Source organism: Simochromis diagramma, unplaced genomic scaffold (assembly GCF_900408965.1).
Source record: "Simochromis diagramma unplaced genomic scaffold, fSimDia1.1 OVJJ01000131.1, whole genome shotgun sequence".
Taxonomy (NCBI): domain Eukaryota; kingdom Metazoa; phylum Chordata; class Actinopteri; order Cichliformes; family Cichlidae; genus Simochromis; species Simochromis diagramma.
The window spans coordinates 1,736,838-1,761,673 of NW_024387200.1; the positions used below are offsets into that span (position 1 = coordinate 1,736,838).

Below are 24,836 nucleotides of genomic sequence, written 5' to 3' on the forward strand. Positions count from 1 at the left end.
ATAACTGTAAACAAAAGGAATCTTTCTTTTTTTGAAATGTACTGAATGTATTTTGATGAGATTTATCACCAGTAGGGGGCTGTCTATGGGGAAATGGTCAGCCAACAAACTGATCTTAGGTTGATAAGTTGGAACAGCACATATCAGATGCTACATGGCTACATGATGAGAAAGAACCAGTCTGGGTATCTCTTGCTTCTCTTCCAACAGATTTAACGTCACTTACGGCTGATGAATGTGACATCGTAAGGAAGGATGCAGTAACATTAATTTAAAAAATGACCTTTGTTTGCTCGTTATTGAGCTTTTACAGCGTGGCAGGAATTATTTTTAAATAAATACAATTTCTTCCACCTTTGGCTCATTAAATTTTTTTTAAGTGAAAGTCCAATTTATTTTATAATTGTAGAACTGTATCTTATTTTGGAAAAAAATAGACGGAAGTTTTACTTTCTCAGTGATGCTGTGATGTAAACAACGACCACTACTTCCGGTTATGGCCGCAGGTATGGTTTTTCCTGATTTCTAAAGCGGTTTGCGGGAAATTAAATAGATTTTTTTGCACACTCTGTTTATTTCATATCACTAATTTTAGAACTAGTATCAGTTTTACGGATATTTTTATGGTTTTTGGTGCTGAGCGCGCTAACAGCTAACAACTAGTTAAAAAAACTGACTTGATAGCACATTGTTAAGCTAGTTACGTTTTTCTCGTTTCGACCGCATTTGCAGCAGTTTAAACGCAACTGTCCATTTCTCGCTGTAAACATCAATGCCCAGTAAGTATTCCTTTTTTAAAAATATCCTGCAGAGACTGATATGTTATTTGGTGCGGTGCAGCTTCAAGGGTCGGTGACCCACTCAGCTAAAACACATTTTGGTGATAAGCTGACCTGTTTTTCGTAAAGCGAAAAGCTGATTTCAGTTACTACATTTTCCCTTCTTCCATGTTCTTACGTTTGCGTTTTCCAAAATGTTTTGGTATTGATTCGTTATTTTATGATTTTTCTATTGTCTTCTGCCCGTTTTCAGCTTTGAAAACCTGAATTAAAAATTCAAAACACACCACAGAAAAGTAATGAAATTTTGGTATTATAATGTTCTATTTCTGTTAGGACCTCTACTCAAGGAAGTAAAGGAGACTTTCAAGGAGTGAACTTTGATGGTGATGGATAACCCGACAGCAAATAAGAGCCACATTCCCTGTCCGTCTTGGATGGCCCAGAATGGCTGGTCAGCAGCTTCATCTCAGAACCCGCTCGTCAGCCTTCTCCCCACCTCCTATGAGCACATGCAGGCACCCAATCAGAGTTGTACTAACAACTTGAACACTGTATCTTCCAGAAACAACCCTCATGCTGACATGTATAAAACCTCTCATATTGGCAGCATTCCATCATCCAGCTCGCTGTTTGCCACAGATATCCCAAATCTCTCTCAAGGTATTTCTTTTAATCAGCAAAGCTCTAACCTTTCATCGATCATGGTATCAGCGAACCAAGGAAAAAATGTTACCCCACCAGCTCTTCGACAGTCAAACCAAGGACTTCAGCTTTGTGGGCCCCAGGATTTATCTGTTCTCTCATCCCACAATGCCTTCAAAACATTTCAAAATCCAATATCCAGTCAGGGTTTGTCAAGTGGGATTCAAGGTCTACCCCCCCGCCTGCCGTCATGCAGACAACATCAAGCTGCTTTTGACGGAGAAAATGTGGAGTCTGCTCATGGGGCAGGAAACACTCAAAGCTATACCTCATCCACCTCTCAGGAGCAGCCTGAGTGGTTACCTTCATCACATTGCAGAGGTAAGCTGTAGCTTTATTACATGCATGTTACAATGTATTTTTTCACATCATATTAATGTAGGTACGCATGCAAGGTTGGATTTAAACTCGGTCCAAAGCAGTGTTTAGTATTTTAGTTGGTGCATTAGTTAAGCGGCTTACATAAATGCAAATAGTTGATTAAGTGTTAGGGTTTTGAGGGGTGTTGAATCATATTCTTGCTATCACAGGACAAGAGAACAACACTGTATGACAAAGCTAACAAATTAAATTCTTGAATATCTTATATTTAAGGAAAGCACTTGTTTTACTTGTTTTTTTTGTTTCTGTTTTGTTTTTGTTTTTTTGGAAGTGTAAATGTTTTTAAAGTCTTTTAGCTCTTCCTCACACAGTCTTTAAAAATGCTAGCCAAAATTTAAATTTAGTTACGTTAGACTGATCTAATTTGTCTGTTGTGGATTGTCATACTTTAAAAAAATTTAAACTAAAAAGTTGACCTTGTTTCGCCTGTCTAAACAAGTGTTTGCAGAACTGTTTAACACTTTGTGTGTTTGTTTTTAACTTTACTGTCTTCTCTGCAGGAGCTGTGAATGACCCCGTCCCAAAAGCAGCTGTTCAAAACAAAAACACAAATAGATCTACTACGGTGAGGAAAATAACAGCAAATGTTGTTTGATGGATGATTTGAAGATATTTGCATTTTTCCACACCTTTTTGCTTTTACAGAGGTTTACATTTTAAGTCCCTTTTAACTGTAGCACTGCAATAAAGGCAAAATCTTCCCTTTTAACCGACATCATGTTAAAGAGCCTTGGAGATTTTAGATGATTACTACTATAACTATTATATTTTGTCCTGTAAAGGTTTTATTATGTCTGCTTTCAGGCCAGCAGTGAAAAGCGGCGTTCAGATGTTTTACAGCAGCGTGCTGAGCTGCTTAAACAACTGGCAGAGATGGATAAACTTGTAAGTGGGTTATGGCTTTTTTTAAATAAAATAAAGAAGGTAATTGATGCTTTTAAATAGTTCCCAACAAACATAGTTGAAACCCTGATAGCACATCTCTGGTCAAAATTGTGCGCAGTACAACAACAAAAACAGAACTGTGAAGTGGTGGACACACCGATTAATTTGTTAACTAAGTAGTCGTGAACAGATGGGGACACGTTTTCTCCATGTACAATAAGTAGAATTACGAGAGTCTGTTATTGTTATTTGCGTTAACATACATCGATTTTGTCTCATATGTTGCAATATGAACTTAAGTTAGTTCCCCCTGCCCATAATGTCGACGTCTCCCAGACTGAAAGACGTGGTGTTTAATTTTCTTTCTTGCTAGAAAGTGTAATGATGAAGTTGATGTTTTCTCAAAGTCAAAATGTTTGCTGGGTTGTTATCTAGTATTAATACTTTAAAATTATTAAAGAAAATTCTACACAGTTGCTCCCTGCTTACTTCACTTTCCTCCTGTTAAGCTGAAAGCATTGCCATCAGATAACAGCAGCGATGGGCAGTCGTCAGATGATGAGCCACCTCAGTGTGAACAGACTGCTGCAAATTCAAAGGTAACTGCACAATAAATTATTGCCTGAACATTCTTTGGGCTTTTCATATGCTGTGTGATTGTCAAGGTTGTTATCACATCATATCACCTTTTAATTATTTCGATTACAGTCACGTAATTCAGCAAATGGTTCTTCACCTTCATACTATGACGAGGAAAATGATGCTTGTGATACGCCAGAGTCACCCGCAGAATCGCTGGTATTTACCTGCATTTTTCACTTTGTTTATGATATTAAATTTTGCATGCTGATTACAGCATGTTGGATTTTTATTATTGTATTACATTAGAAATTGTAAATTATCATTAATAATAAAAAGTGACCATAACCCCGTGTTTTGGGGAAACCGAAAAGGACTTTTTTGAAGGGGAAAATGTTTGAGATTTTTAATTTGTTTATATATGTTTTTTGTTGTTGTTTTTGTTTAATCTTAAGTCAAGGAAAAAAAGATTTATTTTATTTCTTTCAGAAAAAGGAAGTTGTTTCAGACATGTCAGGGGAGGACGATGATCAGGATTACTCACCAGGGAGTGATGAAGAGTTCAAAGAAGGTTCTTCAGATGAATCTAGTCATAGCGATCCAGAGTCCCCCGTGAGTGAAGAACCGCACCAAGAAGAGCAGAACTCAAAATCAGAAAATTCTTCAGGAAAGGATAAAGGAGTCACTCCTGTAAAGAGGAAACCTGTGATTAGTCAGGCAGAAGCGTCACAAACGCCAGTGTTGCCAGCTGTAAAACGACCAAATTCAAAATCTCGATTTTATGACAAGAAGAATTACTGCTTGTTTTGCTCCAAGCCGGTGTTAAAACTGTCACGGCATTTTGAGTCAATTCATAGTGACAAACCAGAGGTTGCAGCTGCATTTCAGTATCCCAAACACTCCAAAGAAAGACAAAATATATGGAAAAAATTAACAAATGAAGGAAACTTTGCACATAATAAAAATGTTTTGAAAACAGGAGAGGGAACTCTTGTCGTACGACAAAGACCGAAAGTGCTTGGACAGGCCCGTGACTTTCTTCCTTGTCTTCACTGTCATGGTCTTTTTGTGAAGAGAAACCTGTTCAAACACATGAGGACGTGCCCAGCGAAAAGCAAGATTGAAAAGGATTCAGGTATTGGAAAAAAGCGCATCGCATCAATGTGTGTGCTGGCAACTGTGGACTGTGAAGACCGTGGCATAAGTGATGTCGCTAGGAGCATTCTGAATGAAATGATATACGATGATGTGACGCGAGCTGTCATGGATGACAGGATTCTCTTGCAGTTCGGGGAATACATGTACAATCATTATGGCCGTGATGCGAAAAAGCACCCATATATAAGACAAAACCTTCGTCAGATAGCAAGACTTGTGCTTGAGGCTCAAAAAACGACCCCAATGAAGAAGCTGGAGGACTTCTTTCACCCTTCAAACTTCCAGCGTGTGGTGTCTGCAGTGAACGTCCTGGCAGGCTATGATTCAGAAACCAAAATTTACGCCGCTCCTTCCGTTGCAATCAAGCTTGGCCACAGCCTGCAGAAGACCTGCAGTATTGTTAAGGAGAACGCGGTAAAGTCTGGTGATACAAAACAGGCAGAGGCTGCTAAAAACTTCCTCTCTGTGTACCAAAAGAAGTGGACTAAGCTTGTTTCTTCGGCCGCATTAAGAAGTCTCAGAGAAATTAAATCAAAACGAGCAAAGCAGATACCACTTGTTCAAGATATGAAGCGCTTGCATTTCCACTTGGAGAAGGTTCATACTACAGCTGAGAAGAATCTACGAGACAGTCTTTCTACAGAAAATTTTGTCGCTCTGGCCAGAGTCATGCTTTCCCGGATAATCCTCTTCAACAAGAGAAAACCTCGAGAGGTTGCAACGATTCAGCTGACGGAATTCATGTCACGAACAAAGTCAGATCCGCCTGATGACTTGGACCCGTCTGTCACAGAGTTGGAAAAAACCATGTGTAGGTTCTTCACCAGAGTTGATGTACGTGGGGACTGCGGGAGAAAAGTCCCTGTTTTACTGAAGCCCTCATTTGAGTCGGCTCTGGAGCTTCTAGTGGATTCTCGTGAGGCATGTGGGATCACCAGTAAGAATCCCTTCGTCTTTGCCCGACCAAATGCTCTGTCTAACTACAGGGGGACAGATTGTCTTCAAGGATTTATCAAAGAATGTGGAGCTCAAAACTCTGAAGGTCTGACATCAAAAAATGTCCGCAAGCATTTTGCAAAAATGCTACAACTGATGAACCTGGATGAAAATGAAGCCAACCAAATTTTTGGGCCTAATAACAAAATCCAGATCCTGCGGCAGTGCAATGACTCCACATTGGATGATATTGAAATGGATTCTGAAGGTAATAAGGCTTATAAAAAGTAGGCCTACACTACTTTAGACTAATTGGCACTGATTCCTGACTCCCATCAGTAGCTATAAATATAAGAAAAAAGTAAGAAAGTTGGATATTTTTAACTGGTTAAAAAAAACGTACGCCATGAGCTACTCAGTTGTGATTGTTTGCAGAAGGCAACATGCTGAGTGAATTTATAAAGCTGGAGTCACTCAGTTAAGTTAAAAAAACAAGTGTGTGTAAATCCTGCAATTTATTTGAAGAAATGTGTGTATACGTGCGGGGATTGCTGAGAGAAAACATCTTTTTGTCTTTAATTCAGCTGACTCGTGGGATCATAGTGAAGGCAGACCGGCATCTCAACAAAAACATGGAGGAAAAAGTGCCAACAAATCTATCAGAGGTAATCATGGGGAACTTTAGAAGGCTTTCTCTTCTTTCTTTTTCATTTTTAGCCAAAAAAAACAGGACAGAAGAAAAGTAATAAATGGCAGTTAAGTCATTAAAAAAATAGCAGGTCATGAAACAGTAAAAGAAGCAAAAGATTTGTTAAGCTGTTGTGTTCAAAATGTTCCAAAAGAGGTGCGCTCATGGGCTTTTTTGCTGTTGAAAAACCTGAACGTAAAAAACATTCTCACTGTCATCAACTGTCAGATGATTCTGTCCTCGATTATGCTCTCTGCATCCGTGAGTGCGCTTGGGTCCAAGTGACTTAATATTCATGATAAATTAAAAGGGTCTGTGCAGACGTCCATGTGCGTTGTGTTTTGTGACTGTGTTGATTCTTTCTATGCATTTACTGCTTAATATCTAAGCATGTTTGTAAATATGTAAATGTGTGCAAATTGCTCCAATATGAGATTTGACATCGACTGTATCAATAAATAAGTGAGAACTGAGTGATGGTGGAGGTGTAGCAGGAGAGGATGGGATTCAGAGAATCTGTGGAAGAAAACCTGCCACCAAGCAGGTTGATTTCAGTCTGTTACCCCAGTAACTGTCAGAGAGTTTAACTTGGTTCTGTTTCTGGAACAGAAACTCCAGACATTTCCTCTTCTCAGGATTAATGTGAGTTCTCTTTTTTTTTTTTTTATTCTGTCAGGCTCCAAATGTACACCCAAACACGTATGGGGGGATGCTGAGGTTCGTGCTGTAGAAACACACATGATGCGCTTCATTCAGGAGCACAAAGTGCCCCAGAAGGACGACTGCGTCAAGTGTCTTGAAGCTGAGGCAAAAGCACTGAGGAACCGCACGTGGAAAGGTCTAAAGAACTACGTCCGAAACAGGATCACAACTCTGAAAAGACAAAATGACTCTTCGCAGGATTCTCCGACCAGCTGCAAAAGGCCCAGAGAAGCAGAACCACAGCAAAGTACTGCACATTACCTACAGCTATAGATGTGATATGTTGCTGAAGGCCAAACCTGTTTTTTTTTTTTTTGTTTGTTTTTTTGTAAATGTCTTCAACAACCCTTTTTCCTTATTCTTTGCTATTCTTCCTTTGCTTATTCTTTACCTCCTTCTCTCACTCTTCGATCTCTCTGTTCAGCTTTTTTTTTTGGTATCTGTCTCTTTCACAAAGTCATGAGTGTCTTCCTCTATTAGAATGGCCAACAAAAGCTAATAATTGCCCACCACTTTAACAATACCAGTCTGTTCGTTTTATGAGCACAGCAGTTTTCATCGTGGTGTTGTTTCAAATAATCCAGCTGATTTTTTTTGAATACTCACAGTTTTATGCTGTACCCTTAAATGCTGTTTTAGGATACAGATTAGAATCACAGTTGTAGTAAATGTTGTATTTGCATGTCTGTGTATATGTGCTGGGATTTCTAAGGTGAACATAGACTTACTTACTTATTTACTTATTTATTTATAGCGAGACAGCCTTCGAGTGGACGACAAGCTGACTCACAGGATCACGATGAAGGCTCTACTACAGACAGTGGAGAGGCACCTTTTAATCATCAAAAAGCACATGGAGAAACAAGAAGCTCCAGCAAGACTACACGTCCCAAATCTGTCAAATCAGGTGGACAAGCTAATAATGGTAGTCTTTAAGACTGACACGGTATTTTTAGGTAATATCATGTCATGCTAGCTACTACCTGCTGCAGAGATGTTTTCATTACCAGACTGTCAGACTTAATTTTACTTACAGTATTTTACGTATTTTACGTACATTAGTAGAATTCAGTTGATCTTTTAGACCTCCATGGCTCTTACTCTGTCATTGCGTGGCTAGCATTTTAGCCTAGGTTTTAGGGATACCTGCTTTTTATCAATGCAAATTAAATAATTAGATTTTATTTTTGGTTCTGGGCTTGCACACAGATCACAAAGAAGTTCTCAGAAAAATATTCCTATACTCCAACTCTGCCCAAGATGCATTTTAATGTCAGGATCATTGATTTCTTTTTTTTTCTTCCTGACAGGTTCCCTTCATAAAACTAAACACACGTGGGAGGAGGCAGAGGTCCACGCTGTAGAAAGACACATGATGAGTTTCATTCAAGGCCACAAGGTGCCTCAGAAAGACGACTGCATCAGGTGTCTTGATGCTGAGCCAAGAGCGCTGAGAAACCGCACGTGGAAAGGTGTAAAGGACTACGTCAGAAACAGGATCACAACTCTACAAAGACAAAGCGGCTTTTCCATGGATTCACCGAAAAGCAGGAAAAGGCCCAGAAAATCAGCAGAGCCACAGCAGAGTACTGCACATTACTAACCGCTGTAGATTTGATATGATGTTGTTTTCTTCAACATTCCCTCTTAATTGACTTATCTCTCCCCCTACTCTCCCCATTAAGATTCCCAGTAAAAAGTAATAAAGTAATAATTTTCCTTATATGTATATATGTTTTGTCTTCAATACAGTGAGACAGTCTGCAGGTGGAGAACAAGTCAGTTCATGGGATCACAATGACTCCTATGCAGGTGGTGGAACAGAAATGTTTTGTCAACAAGAAGATGAAGAAACAACAAGCTCCAGCAAAACGAGCAGATCTGTCAAATCCAGTGAGAAAGGTAATAATGGTCACCTTTAATATACTTCCTGTCTATTCATTTCTGTTTGCCTTTGGTTTAGATTGCCTTCATCACAATAATGGGACCGTCACACAAACTTATAATAAATTAATAAAAATACAAGAGTCAAATTAGTAGGCCTACCACCTTTTATGTGTTGCTGAAGGTTCAGGACACCTTACATCTTTCTTCATCTGCCTCGTTCATCTTTGCAAATTTTTGGAATGTTAGCTTTTTACCACGATGAATGAAATAATTACATATTTTCTCAAACAATATTCAAGCTATTTCACAAGTAAACCCACCAGCCTCTAGCAGCACAGTATATTAACACAATCTAGACATGGCGGTCCTACGTGCAGCATTTTAGGTGAAAAGAGCTCATGGAAAATAAACAAATGTAAGCAAATAGTATCCAAAATGGAACACAGTCTGTGTGTGGAGCATTTTACTTATAGCCCTTCCAGTTCAATATTATATATTTCATAAAAAGTAAAGTAGTCATTTATATTTAACATCTAAAAATAAACGGAATAGGTGTGCCCACTTCTTTGTTGAGCATGATGGAGGCACTTTCTCAACAGGCAGTCATTAGCATCCGAATGAAACAGTAATCTGGTATTATCTATAAAAACAAGGTGGGCAGAAATACAGCAAATAATACATTCAGTTGCATGATAGAAGCATCTACAGATGGCCCCTGACAAAATCATATATTGTTATGTTTTTTTTTCATCCTCATAGGTTCCCTTCATAAAACTAAACACACGTGGGAGGAGGCAGAGGTCCACGCTGTAGAAAGACACATGATGAGTTTCATTCAAGGCCACAAGGTGCCTCAGAAAGACGACTGCATCAGGTGTCTTGATGCTGAGCCAAGAGCGCTGAGAAACCGCACGTGGAAAGGTGTAAAGGACTACGTCAGAAACAGGATCACAACCCTGCAAAGACAAAGTGATTGTTTCCAAGATTCACCAAAAAGCAGGAAAAGGCCCAGAAAATCAGCGGGACAGCAGAGTACTCCACATTACCAACAGCTGTAGATTTGATATGATGTTAATATTCAAACCTGCAACATTTCACATCCTTCAGCTGACTTATTGTTCTTTAATCTTTCTGTCCATTTGTATATCAGATGTGAGAATATCTTTCCATTATAGTTCTCAGTTTTTGTTTTCATGTTTTTTTACGTTTTATTTTATCAAGTTTGTTTAACAGAGACTGTTCATGAATACTGAAAAATTACTGTTTTATTTACATTTAGATAAAAGGTTTTTTTTATGGTGTTCCTCGGTACTGTGACCAATTTTGAATACAGTATCTGGTTACATTGGTTGGTATACTGGCACATGATGCTTTGTTAAAATAAATGTTCAACAGTAAAGTCTCAAAAATAATATTGTAGCTTTTTCTTTTTTTGGTCAGGGAGGCAAAACCTTGTGTCTTGATGACACATTATTGTACACCGAGAGTGTACAGGAGTGGTAGGAAAATTAGTCATTCAGAATGTTTGAATTTGATCAAATATAAATATAAAATGTTCATCAAAACAGTATCTTAATTTCTCAAAAAGAAAGTACTTGGTGACAGAACTGCACTGTTCATTCTTAACAGTAACAGAGAGATCCATGGTCAGTCTGACACTCAGCACTCTGATATTAATATTATATTGCAACATTTAAAAAAGTAATGAAGCATTTAAGCACGTGTTTAGTATTGTAGCTTCTTGTTGGCTGACCTTATTTCATTTACCATATATGTATTTAGTTAGTTTTCAGGTTTTCTGGGCATCTTCAGCTGGAAAGAATTAGCAGCTACTTTTAAATTATTTAAATAAATGTGCAATAATCTGAATTTCCGCACAGATGATATAGTATATAAAACATTTTCATCTAGTCCCATTGTATAACTCCAAATTAGTAACCGAATTAAATATGTACGTTTTGGAGGCTTTTACTGTGAAAGGACATACGGAAACGTTAGACTTTCCAGCGTGATGACGCTTCCATTGCAGTGAGGCTCAGGTGTATAACGGGAACCGGGGATGCTGGAGCTACTAACAAACGCTTACAAAACTACTATTATCGCATTCGTGCATTTTTCTACATTTTAATATAACGTAAAGCATTTCGCTTCCGGTGTAGGGGAGGCGAAAATGAGGACGCAAATGTTCAAGTGCTGCATGCGGAGCCCGCCGTTTCCTTTGATGTCCGAGGGTATTAAGTCTTTTATAACCGAATATGAATTTGTTTCTTGAGTCATTGGTGTTTTATCTCATCATGTTTTCTTATGTGTACTGTTACTGATCTGTTTCATGATCATTTAGATCCGGTGCTATCCGAAGGACAGCTAGCGGTTATGTAGACTCGACAGTTTCTGCAAAAATTTGCTTAAAAATCATAGAAACTGAACTCATAGCGAAAAATATGTGTTTTTGAAAATGCAACGTATTCCAAAATATAACCTGTGTCAGTGGAGAGCGCAGGATCACATTACAACCCTCCTGATATATTTTTCTGTTTTCTCTTTAGGTAACGCCTCCAAAGAGAAATACACCTATCAGTGATGGTTATGGGGCATGATGGACGTCCCCTCAGCCAATCAGAGCCAGACACCCTGCCAGCCGTGGGCGGGTCAGAAGGACTGGTCCACAGCTTCACCTCCAAGACACCTCTTTGACCCTCTGCCCAGCTTTCAGCATCTCAACCTGAGTTCTCCTTCTGATTACACTCCCTGCTACAACCACCTCCAGATGTCCAGCTCCAGCTTCCAGAGAGACTTCACTGTATTTTCACACAATAACAACAATCCTCATAACAGCTTGTTACATGTTAATAACACTGACCACAGTGTGCAGCCAGTCATTCCTGATGTTTCAGCCACGATTCCAGCTGCAAGCCGAGGAAGTAACATGAATGAAGACATTCATCCTTGTGACACCCAATGGACATCACTTCATTCCCCTCACAACCCTTACCAAGCTGTAGCTCAACATTTCCAGCATCCCTACACACAGCAGGATTTAGTAAATGGACCTCAGTCACCACATCAAAATCATTTGCCCATTAGGCCTCCATTATATGGAAACGAGAGTCCACAGTGTATACCTCAGCCTGGATTTGAGGGAGCAAATGCCAGATCATCTGCAGTATTTACTCACAATCATGCCTCGCCCACCTCTCCCATCCAACAGCAGCCTCAGTGGACACTTCCAGCACACTCTGGAGGTGAGTTCATTTATTATTAATCAGATGTCATGTGCTGTAGTGTGAATAAAAATAGACCACTTATTACTATTCTGGATCTCCCCTTTCTCCCCAGAAAACATAAACCAGTTTGTTCCCACTGCAGCTGCACAGGTCAAAAGCTTCACACCTCAGGTGAGGAAACATCTAATATTAAATATGCAAATATATAATTCTAATAATTTATAGCGAAATAATTTCTTAGTCTTTAGAACCCCATAAATTTAAGGAAGTTGTTTATAAGTTTCTAACATTATAAGCTAACTTCTTCATGTGTGTTTACTCTGCTGTAAAACTGAGGAACCTTTATTCAACCTTTCAGAATCAGAAAATAGGTTGAACATCAGCTCGTGTTGACTCTGTTATCACCCGTGTGTCATCTTAGCTCTGAGAATGAGCTTTTACCTTTCCTCTCTGCAGTCTCTTAACTCTGAATCTCGTTATGGTCTGGACCCAGAGCTCCTGCCTAGCGCTGTAAGTTCTTTTATCCTCTTACCTTTCTGTCTTTTCCTAACTAACTCCTGTCTGCTCCTTTAAAGTGAAGAACAATTTTCTCTTCAACTTCTCACAGGCTTTTAGTCTGAAGGACGATGCATGTTCTCTCTAATATGTCTAATGTCCATTAATGTAAAGTGTCGTTAACTATTTCTGCTTGTTTCCTTTGCAGCTTAGTATTTATCCTTAATTCCATGCATTTACACGTATATGTCTTTCCTCTGAAATGTTAACATATTCTTGCTTCCACCTCTTGTTTCTCTCTTGGCCTTAGGTGAAGGTGATGACGGAAGACAAGGCTGAGTGGGAGGGGAAGGTTTTTACCTCTGAGCCTTTTTCCAGTCTTCCTCCATTGGCAACTACTTCCTGTATCGTAGAGGACAGAGGTGAACACACACAAAACTGTCTGTATTCCTAAATTTATTTTATCCAGCACTCTGGTTGCAGATGGCATATTCACCAGTGCATCACCATTACTTAAAACCTGCATCCCATCTGTGATCCTCTGTGTGCTTATATCTGTTGTAGGTAATGCAAGTCCTTTTGCCATCCGCTCCACTTCGTACTGTGTGCCCTGTGAGGGTCAGGCCGCTCTGCTTAGCCGTCTGCCACTGGGCGCTCTGATCACCCCTCTGGTAAAACAAAGTGCTGAAGAGGTTAGTTTCTCGCTGCTCAGTTTGCTTCATATTCTGTTAAAAATGGAGATGAAGCTACAATACTGTTGCTACAATTAACTAATATGGCATTTAGATATTAGATGCATTAAATGTGTTTGTTTGTTGCCTCTAGAAGCCTCTCCCACTGTGCAAAGAGACAGAGTGTGTTGTGGGCTGTGGGGGGTGTGGAGCTTCCATGTGTCCAGCGATGGGCTGGCAGGATTGTGGTCAAAGGTTTTACTGCCCCTTCTGTGGCAAACTCAGTGAAGGTAAGATTTAACAGAGAGAAGGTAAACTCACAAATACCAAAAATACAAAAAAAAACTATATTTGATTAAATTCAAATACAGTAAACTTCATCTATGCAGTAGTTATGTGGTCTGTACAAACACTGAGGTCAGTCGTGTATTCCAGGGGTCGAGCTCGATAATAAACTCCTTGCTTTCACTTTAAATTAAATTAAATTTGTGCTGTCTTTTGTTTCCTTCAATAGTTTGTTTTTTTAGCAACTTTTTCTACACTGTACTGTTTATTAACAGAAAAATATTTTGTGTCTTTTTGACCTGAAGACTTTATGGATTTATGGAACGTACTTGTTTGAGTAAAAATACTTAAAATATTGGTGGAATGAAGACAAGTAAGAAGTTTAAAAGCCATTTCAGTGTATTGAACTGCTCTGGACAAACTGAGTGTAGTTTTGTTGCTTTTTGTGTAGCTGCAGTTTGTCTGTCTTCTCTTGTGTTTCAGTACCATGGCAGCACTACCAGCCCACCAATGGTGTGAACGGGGTTCGGGTCGATAAGGAGAAGAGGCCTGAACTCAGCACGGGGTCATATGAAATCCTCAATTCTCAGAAGGTTACCCATTTACAGTTTTGTTTGCACGTTGATGATCATTAGCTGCTCTTGAAAACAGGCTTTGTGAAATTTAAGTACAACTGTGACACGCTTGTCATATTGTTTCAGGGGGAAGCTGCTGCACTCCTTCTAGCCATAGATGTGTCTGTCTCAGCACTGAGAGGAGGACACTTGGAATTTGTAACACAACAAATACAAATGCTGCTTAACTCTATGAACAGGTAAAACAGTGTTCAGTAGTATTCCTGTGCAATTTTGATAAATCCTGGTTTGTCTTTAAGGTTTCATCCTGTGTGTTTAGGGAGGATGGTGATGCTTTAGATGTCCGTGTTGGTTTGATGACGTATGACAGCAGGATCCACCTCTACGACCTCAGTCCTGAACTGTCCCGCCCACACATGCTGGTCATCACAGAGACAGAAGACCTGCAGCTTCCTGTGAGGGAGGGACTTCTGGTGCCCCTCAAAGACTGTATCAGCAGCATCGACAGGTAACAGAGATGCTAACAGTTTTTTCAGATGTATTTTGCCGAGTCTGTATGACGAACTGATGCAGTGGTGCTACTTTGTTCATGTCAGTGTTTCTTGTATCACTCTTTCAAGTAATATTTTATCTTTTATTGGTAGCAAAGCAGGGAATCAGCACAGGCAACCACAACGTTTGAGGTCCATGTTGGTAAAAAGCTGTGGAATTTGGCACATTTGTCATGATCTCATTCTCATTCAGTGGCCTTGACCACTGTGGTGCCACAAATGCTGCAGTCACTATAGTGAAAACGCTGGCTGGAGACTATAGAACAGGCAAAATAATTGCAAATGTATGCAATAAACCTGCAATCGTGTTGCCTTTGAAATGATTGCTTCAAACACAGGTACCAGGTCTGCGACCATGTGGGGTCAAGCTGGCATTTACATGCAGGCTGTTTCTGATAATGCAGCAATTAACTTGACCCATCACAAACAGGCGAACTCTGTCTTATTGCCATTTTATGTCTCACCTTTCCTCGTTTACAAAAATTAAACTCATGAGCCGCTTTTATGGCTTAATAAGGTAGATAATAGCCCTATTACCCTAATAACCCTAACCCATGGTAGACATGTTTTTAGGAAAACAATGCTAGTATGCTAATTACCACAAAACCCTGGCAGGCAGGCGGTTAGGTGTCATTTACATTCAAGTTTGTTAATGCACTTACTTAGGAAGTCACCCAGGAATTTCAAATTGATACCATAAGTGCATCTACTAGGAGGCTGATTGGTAGCACTTGCAGGTGCCACTGTTTTTAAACTCTGATGTAAGTATAGTCTTGTCTTGATGTCTTTCATGAGTTTCACAATCTGTTTGTCTCTGTTCTTCATGCAGCGTGTTACAACTCGTTCCTCAGTTCAACACAGAAGGAACTGACTCCGGTGGAGTTCCCATGGAGCTGCCTGTCAAAGCAGGACTTGCTGTACTACAGGTTTGGCATAACTGCACTAAACTTCATCAGGCTAAATGTCACAATTAAAGGTTTTTCTTTGTGCGATGTGGCTGCATTAAATATTGATAAAATCATAATTGACTGTATTACAAACTAGGGTCTGGGTTGTCCTGGCAAGCTGCTGATCTTCCATACTACCTCTCTGATAGAGACTGGACACACAAGCTCAGGCTTCTTTGGCACCAACAAACCAAAGGTAGACTATCTCAATGCCATAAGGTGTAAACACCTGTGGGTACTAGGGTCGCAATGTAACCGTTGAACTCATCCTTTGGCGAATGACCCCTCTCCATATGTAAATTTCTTTCTCCTCCTCCTCCCACAGTCCATCTTTCAGCCATCAGAACAGACCGTGTCAGTGGTCAAGGAGTGCGTCCATCAGGGATGTGGTGTTCATCTGTTTGTCCTCTCTCACCAAGATGTGGGTGGGGCTTGGCCAGGCGACATTCCATATTTGACAGGTGGAGCTCTGCACACTTACAGCCACCTCCAGGTAAATCAGCGGCTTTTCCTACTGTTTCACTGAGAATTCCACAAATTAAATGGTTAAAATCCTGGATGTTGAATAATACTGAATTAAGTGATGGTTGTAAACACCGCAACATCAAACATGGCATATTTATAACCATGAAGGTTGCCACATGGGAGACACAGTAACTAAAAATGACACTACACTAAAGTCCAGCTCAATTTAAAGCCTGCAGCCTGCAGTTAGTTATCCTAATGGGGTGACAAATTACGTTCTGCTTCACTCTTACAAATCCTGTTTAAAATGTGTGTAAATACATGTGACAAATGGTGCTTTTTAAACCAAGAATAAAAACGAGGTCTAGTTTCTTACATCAGCAGACAAGCAGATGGAACTAGAAAAAAGCCATCTGGAGAAAATTAAAGAGGCCATCAGATTTATCAGTACTGCAGGAGGTCTTTTATCTGTATCTGTATAATGACGATTTGGAAAATGTTTTGTGAGGTCTGGTTGTAAACTGGTATTTTTTTTATATGCTCCACAGGGAGAATTGGACAGAGAGCGTTTCAGCACTGATCTAAAGAGGACTGTAGAGACGCACACAGGCTACAAGGCTGAGCTCAGGATATTTGTCAGCAAAGGTGAGATTTATTTCTTAGTTAAGATTTTGCAGGGAGTGCTCTGCAGAAATGCTTCCATTACATGTACGCGTCTCACTAGATTTACGCGTGTCCGGCTGTTACGGGCTGTTTGTTCCTGGTTCTAACCCTGGACGTGTCACCTTGGCCACCCTCGACACGTGGACCACACTGGCTGTGGAGCTCGCACACACCAGAGCTCTGGATGAGACGAGGGGCGTAGCCATACAGGTGGGTCTGTCATTTAAATCCATTATGGTGACAATTTTAAAGCTTTTTTGCTGATGTAGTTTACAAATAAGGTGATATCGATGTATCGATGAAACGGTAACTGCACATACTGGGAACCAGTTTACATGTTAGCTGTACACTAAACCTGTTTCTTTTCCTTTTGTCCTGTGTGTCAGGTTGTTTTATCTTACACCCTCCAGACAGGAGACCGGAGGACCAGGGTTCACACTCTGACCCTGCGGTGCTCACGTCAGCTACAGGACACCTTTCGTCACTACCAGGCCCAAACACTACTCACCTTCTACTGCAAGAAGAGTAAGGAGTTTGCACTGTTCACGGGTAGACTATTAGAGCTGTCTTTGATCTTTTCTAACTTTATAACAATATGAATTATATTGTGTGACAAAATCTACCTACACACAAGTTAAAGGAAGGAGTCCTGCTGGGATTTCAGCTCTACTTTCATGTAATATGAAGACTCAGAGAGCTGCAGCCTTCTGTCACTCGATAAACAGAACAGGACCGGAGCAGAGAGCAACACCAAGGAAACGAAAGTCAGATTAAACAGCTTTCTGCTTTTTAAGACGAATAAATAACTAAATCCTTAAAGTGAACAAATATTCAAATACTAAAATATTTAGGTGAGTCAATCCTAAACATAATGAAAATTGCATGAAAACCTGAAATGAATCAATATACAATTATCCTTAATATTATTATTATTAATAAAAATATGACGTCATTAAAACCACCTATCTCGTGCTATTAATCATCTGTTTGCCAGTTTTATTTGGGGGTTTTTTGTAAGTCTGTGCAATAGTAAGTTTATCTCTTTAAAAGCTTATTGGTGCAGCTTTACAGTCTCTCATGTGGCATCTTGGTAAAATTATTGACTCGCCCCTTTAAAGTGACGGCATTTACACTGAGGTCTGAATGAAGCTTGATGTAAAGATTCTGAGGTATTGATGTTGTCTTCTCTTCTTTTAAATAAAGGCACCAACATCCCCATAAATATTGACATCTGAAGCTACCAAATGATATTCAAATGATGCCTTCGTTCTGTCTGGTCAGTGTACTGTGCAGTACAGGAGCGCCCCCTGCAGGAGCTGAGGGAGGAGCTGCAGACGGAGGTTACGGAAGCGCTGGCGTCCTATCGAAAACACTGCTGCTCTGCTTCAGTGTCCGCGGGGCAGGTGAGAACATTGCGCACACATGTACGTCAATGCCGCTGTTTGTGGTTTTATTATATTGCACATAGTTGAATTGTTTTGAGTCTCGCTGACCATACGTACTGCACTGTGTGCGTCCTGTAGCTGGTTCTTCCTCAGTATCTGCGAGCTCTTCCTGTTTACATCAACAGCCTGAGGAAGAGTGAAGTGCTGCTGCCAGGCTTGAGGAGCTCCATCCATCAGCGCCTGCAGCAGCGCTGCCAGGTGCTGCGCATGGACACCTGCAGCACTGCCACACACTTCTACCCTCTGCTGCTGCCTCTGGTCAGTGCCATCAACACATGGGAGTTTGTCTTACATGTCTTTATTCTGTTAAATAAGGGTGTTCTTGATCAGAGTGACACTAATATGTCAGGATAAAGTTGCGATGAAGTAACTTCAAAATAGTGTCAGATGCTCATTCGGATGAAGCAGAGAGAAATGGTTAGAATTTATGCTCACATGTCGTGATGAGATATTCTAAAAGCAAGAAGAATTTATTCTTATGGTACAATAAGCGTCACTAGCTGTATTAAAAATTATTTATTTTTAATTGTACCATTACTGTGATTTTTAAATTTAAATATATATTTAAATGCAGGGAGGTTTCAGCAGAAAAACTGGCCGCACAGTTTAGTTTCTCATTCATAAAACGAAAGGAGAAAGAGAAAGGATTGATTTCCTGTTTCATGTAGCAAACTATTGTCTATTTTAAGAACAGAGTGCAGTTACAGCCCGGCAGCACAGGCCACGGTGCTGATGAGTCATTGACAAACTAGTATTTCTCCAGCCCTGCATTAGTGCTGAACTGTGACCTCTTTTTCCATTGAACAAGTCAGCATAGAGATTGCGCTTAAAATAGCAACGCTATGTATTTAGTAAGTGATTGCTCCCTTTAAATAGTCACCATTAGCTTAGCCTTTGCACCATTGGACAGTTCCGCTTGTGCCATTTTGAGCTTTGAAGACTTTTACTAAATTCGGCTTTTCACTCCTCCGTCACCTGCAGCCTTTATCAACTGATGGCTCCAACCCTCCGAAACCAGAGGAGGCACTGCGCTGCTCTGCAGCTAGCCTGGAGCCCAGAGGTCTTTATTTGGTTCATACACCCCTCACGCTGCTGCTATGGGTGGGCACCCAAGTCCCAGCATGCACACTGGTTGAGCTCTTCAACACCAGCTGTTTTTCATCCCTGCCCTCTGGAGAGGTGAGGATTGAGGAAAGATATGGATGCATAGAAGAGATCATGTCAGATTTTAGTGGTATTTAAATTTTCTTTCTTTATGATGATAAATATATTTATTACTTTATTGTAAATAAAATGTGATCACTGTAATAACTGATTTACAGAGCAGAGCTTTGTTATTTTGATGGAAAGGGTCACAGAGGTCTACCATAATGTAATTTCTGCTCTCATTTTTGATGTACTCATTAAAATGAGTCATATTTAATAACATTACATTTTCAAAAACAACTTCATTACAATAACATATACACAGAAAACACTATGCATTTATGAGGGCATGGAGATAAAAGATAAGAGACACACCGTACGGTCGCTTCCCACGTCAACACCACATGAATCGGATGAATGATTTATTTTCTGCAGTTACAGCAGAGACTAAAGCGCTGCAGTCGTCGTGCATAAACAGGCAAACATGAACTAAAGGGACTGAAGCTGGCTGCTTATTTGAGTGAAATTAAATGTATCAAGGGAGGTTGCTGCAGAGGCAATGCTTTTTTCAGTTTTACATCTTCACTGTTTTATTTCTTTCTGACCGCTGAACCCTCGCTCTGCTGCCCCCCTGGACACTAAAATTGCCGTCAACATTTCAGCTAGTTTTATAGTCGGGCAATATTTCTCCCATGGAGGTGATCACAAGTCAAAAACCTCTGAGCGTGCAGCTTTCTAATCCTGCAAACACCTCACAGAGAGCGAAGAATGGGGTATCTGTTATAAGAGTGCAGAGAAGATGAATAGAGATGCACACCGTGTGGTCACTTCCCGGTGGAGCAGCACATAAAGCAGAGATTTTCTAGCCCATTGTGACCATGGAGGCCATTAAAGCAAAGCAGCCACCGTGTTAAAAAATAAACTAAATGCACTTAAACTGGAAGCTCGTCTGATCATCAGAGATTACTCCAGAAACAAATGCCATTCAGTGTAACATGAATGCTTGTCTAACCAGAGCTCACAGCATAATCATCTGGGTTGGGATGCACGCTCAATAATCCGAGTAAAACCCAGGAAAGTTGATTCTGTTCATCTGCAGCGCTTTCACTCATCCGAGTGACTTCTTCAGTCTCAGCTGACTGCAGGTTTCACAGCCTTTTGAACAGTACAGCTGCATAACAACCGAGACTATCACCTCTGACTAACAATGAGCCATGAGCTCAGTCTCTTTAAACGTATACTTTCCCATCAATTCAGAGTTATCGAATCACATGACAGAGAAAACAAGTCGAAAAACTCCACAGAGAAGGGCCCAGCTGTAACTTTAAATGTATGATTTAGTGTCTTTTCTGATAATTGAACTTGTCTGGACTCCACCAAAGAACCACCTAAGTTTCCTGATCCTGCGAGCTCGTTTCTTCTGGAGGAAATCCTGAAGCATGAGCGTCGTCCACACCAGGGTGCAGCTGCTTCACTCTGTAAAACTTAGTGGCCACAGATGCACTCCAGGACCTTGAGGGAGGATTCAGCAGTGTCATGTTGGATGTTAGGAGTAAGATAGACCACTGATGCTGCGAGCACTGTTTCTGACAGTCCTGCTTGTTTATTTAAAGGTGCACTAGCTCACCATCAGTGTTAGTGAGCCTTTTGGTCATATTTCAACATTCAGCCAGTTTGCATGACTGAATTAACAAACAGTAAGGCCATCATTCTGTAATCATTTTAATATGTGTGTGTGGGGGAGGGAGTTTAACTGTCCTACTCTGTTGAGTCAGTAGATGTTAGTCAAAAGTGGCCAGAGTAAAAAAACAAAAACACAAAAGCCCATAAAACTGTTAAATCTCAGCTCTTTTAGTAAAAAAAAAGAAGGTAAAAAAAAAGATGTTAAGTACATAAAGTGATGATTGCTTTTGTTTGTAACAAAGTGCTATAAAAACACACCTATGAAAATTTCATCCACAAAGCAGTTTATGTGGAATGAGAAGTTCTTTTTAAAAAAAATCTTTTTCAGGTGTTTCTTTTTAATTTTTGTTCCGTTTTTTCCTCCAGACCAAGCTGCCAGTTCTGGAAAACCATCTGTCCATCGGTATCCGATCCCTGATCAACACACTGAACTCAGGGGCATCGTGCACCCGCAAGGTGAGCGGCTGTGTCAACTGCAGCTGAAGGCTGAGTTTATTTGTTCAGACAGCATCACCCCAGTATGATGACCTTATGTTACACATCTGCTGTCATCTCAGCGAGTTCAGTCCACATCTGTTCCCAGCTCTCATTTGAGCTATAAACCTGCACGCTGAGATACACTGCTTCTTTCAGGAATGGTGATGCCGTTTTGTACAGAATCAGTCAGGCAACAGTTTTGTAGGGGCTTATTTATTATCTGGAACATAAACTCCTCTGGAGAAGGTGAGTTATGTATCAGCTGCAAGCTGAAATCTTGCAAGAGAGTTTCCCTGCAGAGCCCGATGCCTTCTTCACGGCAGCACCCTGTGATTTCAGGTCATAGACACAGACGGGGTTAGCTGCAGAAACTCGTGTTTTGAGTCTTGGTGTGTATATGTAATGCAGCTGTGTACAGATTAGCACGACTTAAGACCGGAGACGCTTTCGAAAGCGTAACCTCCTGCGTATCATTCTTTTTCAGCTGTGGGTGGTAAAGCAGGGCGACAGTTGCGAGGAGGCCCTGCAGCGCCACCTTGTGGAAGACAAGAGCCCCAATGGAGGCGCGTCCTACGCAGACTTCCTCTACCATCTCCACGTCAACTCTGTCCGCCTGCTGCAGTGACACACACACATATATTTTCAGATGTGGATACAATGTCTTTAACACAAGACGAAACCACAGAGTATCCACCTCAAACAACAACCACAGGAGCAACAAAGCTCTCATACAGTAATGTAATCGAGTAATGAGGAAAGTCTATAGTCAGATATATAAGGAATGCATGGAGACATTTCAAATGATGCAATATTTGATCTGTTCAAGGACTGCTGTGATATTATTTATGTTTGTGTGACTTCTTTTGTTTTGAGTGGACTGTTCATTTATTCCTCTATCGTGGAAAGTCTCTAATCTTTGCCTGAGATTTTTGTGTACGTGTGTCTCAGTGTGTGTGCGATGCCCAGAATGTGTTTCTGTGTGAGAAATATGTCCAATAAATAAATGAACTCAGTCAAGAAGGGAAGTTTCAGGTGTCATCTTGCAGCAGCAGATTCATTTGTGACTCAGGAAGCCAAAGGGGCAACTGTCTAATGAGTCCACGTGGCTGATAACATTAATTCACAGCAATTATGTTGCTACAAGCAACACTCAAGCATGTTGCTGAAGCATGGGCGAGGGGCTGCGGGGGGCACGTGTAGTTTGACACACTCTGTGAGGTTGTAGTTAAGCCCTGGGTGCTTTGAGCTACATGCCAACAATTGCTCATTGGCTGTCAACAGAAAATATGTAAAAAAAAAATGTTTCAGGTTTCTTTCATAAAGTGCATTGGACCAACAAACCATGGTGGTGCTACTGCAAAGAATACGAGAACAACGGAGTTTTCTCAAAAAACAGCAAATATAAACCTTGTGATTTGGGTGAAACTACACAGTGTCATAGAATTACTGAAGGTATTGTCTTCATTCTTTGAAATATCTGAGATTACTTATTTCAGACCAACACCTCTTGTGATCTCTTCTTGTGAGGAAAGGTTTTATTGACAGAAGTGCTTAAGTAGAAAGAGGTGCTTATTTTTAAATAACCTATGAAGATTTGATCTCATAACGACAGAGTTTAAAAGGTCAGTGCTGTAATATTATTTCTCCTGCAGCGAATGGTTTCTTTCAGAGGTAATCTGATTACCAGCAGCCATCTGGGCCTGCATCAAACTCTGTCTCATTCTTAGTCCTCGTGTCTCTGATCTCACAGCTTTTATTTTTAGATCTTGTTACCTTCTTATCCTCCCAGATTCTCACGATTAATCACAGTTACTTTTTTGTGTGCATTTCTCTGAAGAGTATTTGTTTCTGTTCTAGCCCATTTCAGGCTTTGCCGGCCAATTTCACAATGTCCTCTGTCCAGGTCTTGAGTCCAGCTCATTAAGAAAAGACGCAGATAGAACATTCAACATTCATTATTAGTCAGCGTGTCCTTCCAAGAAATCTGCTAACTGCTGAGTTGATGTCTGTAGTTTTTATTGGCAGTGTGTAGGCTTTTCACGCATTTTGGGTAGAGCTCAGATCAGTGAAACCATTTTCACTAAAGAGGATGTGGACCTCAAGAGTAGAGGTTAAACTGCAACCAGTCATTGTCCAACACTATCTGAAAGGAAACTTGACTTCTTGGGAGAGTCCAGACGGTGATGAGGGACAAAAGCTGTGGATAATCTGAATCCTCACAAATAAGTAAAATAAACAAAATTTAAAATAAAAACAAGGTGGTAAAGAAGGTATTCAGATCCTTTACCTAAGTTAAAGTGCCAAAACTGCGCTTTAGAAATAAGCTATGAAATATATACTGAGGTAGAACACTTTAGTAAAAGTACTTTTACATACGCTTAACATTAAAGTAACCAGTACTAAATACAGTTTTGCACTTTTTCATACTTAATGAGAGTTTTTTATTGTATTTCCTGCACAGCTGTGTCCATTACTTGACACATATTTGTTGTTTTGAGGAAGTCACGAAGATGCTGATGTAACTCTTTCTCAAACTTGAAGAGAAAACTTCTATTTACTGCACACATAGCGGCACGTTTTGACAGCAGAAACAAGCTCTCTCATATTTGCCCCTATTTGGAAATAAGCACCAAGCCCGCGGGAGGTGTGTTCGATTACGTTGTCGCGCTTGCCGTTGGACTGTTTGTCCACCAGAGAGCGACAAAGAGTCGAAGCTCCGCTGCCGCTCAGGAAGCCGCGAACCAACTCAAGCTGACTCCGTCAATTTAGCCGAGCTGATCAGCACCAGACCGGAAATTCATTATTGCTGTTTTCATAATAGAATCCAACATCGTTTCTTAGACGAAAATAAAGACGGAGGCACTCATTTGGATGAGATAGGTGAACTATGACATTTAATTACTAATCTTCACAAAGGTGCATGAATAAAATTATTAGATTTAAGGATAAATTATATGCTACCCAGCTCTGTTTTCTGTCAACTTGCATGCAGCTAAAAAATAGTCCTGATGTGGTGGCATGACCAAAGCGATGGTGAGAGGAGTGGTTTATTTTCTCTTATTTTCTCACTATAATGCACGTTTTTTCAAAAAGCTTCAAAATTATTTTTTGTAAGTAATGAATTTCTGATCAGTTCTTCCTGCTGGAAAAGGGTCCATCTGGTTATATAGCCTAGCCCTTAGCCAGGCTTATCCCACTTTTCGGGTGAGCTTTAATATTTTAGGTGAACCAGTCAATAGTCAGTAGCAATGTTTAAAAATCAAATAACTCTGGGCACTCTTCTTTTTCAAATAGCTAAAATGCTTTTATTCTCATAAGACTGTAAAATAACATGAAAAAAAATAATTTCAGCATACAATCCATTTCATGGAAACAATGGCTGTTTGCTAGTGATATTTTCCATTTGTGCTTTTCCACCGACTGGAATCTTCCACTTGTGGTAATATACCAATAGGAATCATCAGCTTGGAAAATGTGTAGGAATCAAAAAATATGTTAACTTCTAAAAA

At 40.2% G+C, this 24,836-nt stretch overlaps 2 protein-coding genes across 6 annotated transcripts; both read left to right on the plus strand.

The window, feature by feature from the left end:
- The first annotated feature begins 394 nt into the window (after window positions 1-394).
- Window positions 395-10,112, plus strand: LOC120745477. Of its 4 annotated transcripts, none has more exons than XM_040050375.1 (13): window positions 395-506; window positions 1,116-1,805; window positions 2,363-2,430; window positions 2,670-2,750; window positions 3,260-3,349; window positions 3,459-3,548; window positions 3,819-5,691; window positions 6,008-6,088; window positions 6,788-7,060; window positions 7,568-7,738; window positions 8,124-8,399; window positions 8,566-8,715; window positions 9,460-10,112. In XM_040050375.1, the coding sequence occupies exons 2-13, from the start codon at window positions 1,163-1,165 to the stop codon at window positions 9,756-9,758; spliced, it is 4,095 nt and encodes a 1,364-aa protein (XP_039906309.1). In that variant the 5' UTR covers window positions 395-506; window positions 1,116-1,162; the 3' UTR covers window positions 9,759-10,112. The 4 variants fall into 4 exon arrangements, with proteins under 4 accessions (XP_039906309.1, XP_039906307.1, XP_039906311.1 ...); XM_040050373.1 differs by lacking the exon at window positions 395-506 and adding an exon at window positions 530-779; XM_040050377.1 differs by lacking the exon at window positions 395-506 and adding an exon at window positions 531-779 and having other exon boundaries at window positions 7,568-7,720.
- A 529-nt stretch (window positions 10,113-10,641) lies between these two features.
- si:dkey-13n15.2 (protein transport protein Sec24C) lies at window positions 10,642-22,347 on the plus strand. Of its 2 annotated transcripts, none has more exons than XM_040050378.1 (21): window positions 10,642-10,931; window positions 11,247-11,942; window positions 12,037-12,095; window positions 12,381-12,434; window positions 12,730-12,841; window positions 12,984-13,111; window positions 13,245-13,380; window positions 13,859-13,968; window positions 14,077-14,189; window positions 14,270-14,458; window positions 15,331-15,427; window positions 15,546-15,644; window positions 15,774-15,941; window positions 16,462-16,558; window positions 16,638-16,786; window positions 16,963-17,101; window positions 17,858-17,979; window positions 18,100-18,279; window positions 19,003-19,255; window positions 21,217-21,306; window positions 21,812-22,347. In XM_040050378.1, the coding sequence occupies exons 2-21, from the start codon at window positions 11,294-11,296 to the stop codon at window positions 22,075-22,077; spliced, it is 3,210 nt and encodes a 1,069-aa protein (XP_039906312.1). In that variant the 5' UTR covers window positions 10,642-10,931; window positions 11,247-11,293; the 3' UTR covers window positions 22,078-22,347. The 2 variants fall into 2 exon arrangements, with proteins under 2 accessions (XP_039906312.1, XP_039906313.1); XM_040050379.1 differs by having other exon boundaries at window positions 10,693-10,931; window positions 19,003-19,200; window positions 21,812-22,078.
- The last annotated feature ends 2,489 nt before the right edge of the window (window positions 22,348-24,836 follow it).

Excerpts from the sequence above, each read along its gene's own strand:
- LOC120745477 (XM_040050375.1), top strand. The coding sequence starts at position 1,163 with ATGGTGATGGATAACCCGACAGCAAATAAGAGCCACATTCCCTGTCCG. Across the intron at positions 2,431-2,669 it reads ACACAAATAGATCTACTACG|GCCAGCAGTGAAAAGCGGCG; the intron begins GTGAGGAAAATA and ends GTCTGCTTTCAG. Across the intron at positions 5,692-6,007 it reads TATTGAAATGGATTCTGAAG|CTGACTCGTGGGATCATAGT; the intron begins GTAATAAGGCTT and ends TCTTTAATTCAG.
- si:dkey-13n15.2 (XM_040050378.1), top strand. The coding sequence starts at position 11,294 with ATGATGGACGTCCCCTCAGCCAATCAGAGCCAGACACCCTGCCAGCCG. Across the intron at positions 12,096-12,380 it reads TCAAAAGCTTCACACCTCAG|TCTCTTAACTCTGAATCTCG; the intron begins GTGAGGAAACAT and ends TCCTCTCTGCAG. Across the intron at positions 15,428-15,545 it reads CAGGACTTGCTGTACTACAG|GGTCTGGGTTGTCCTGGCAA; the intron begins GTTTGGCATAAC and ends ATTACAAACTAG.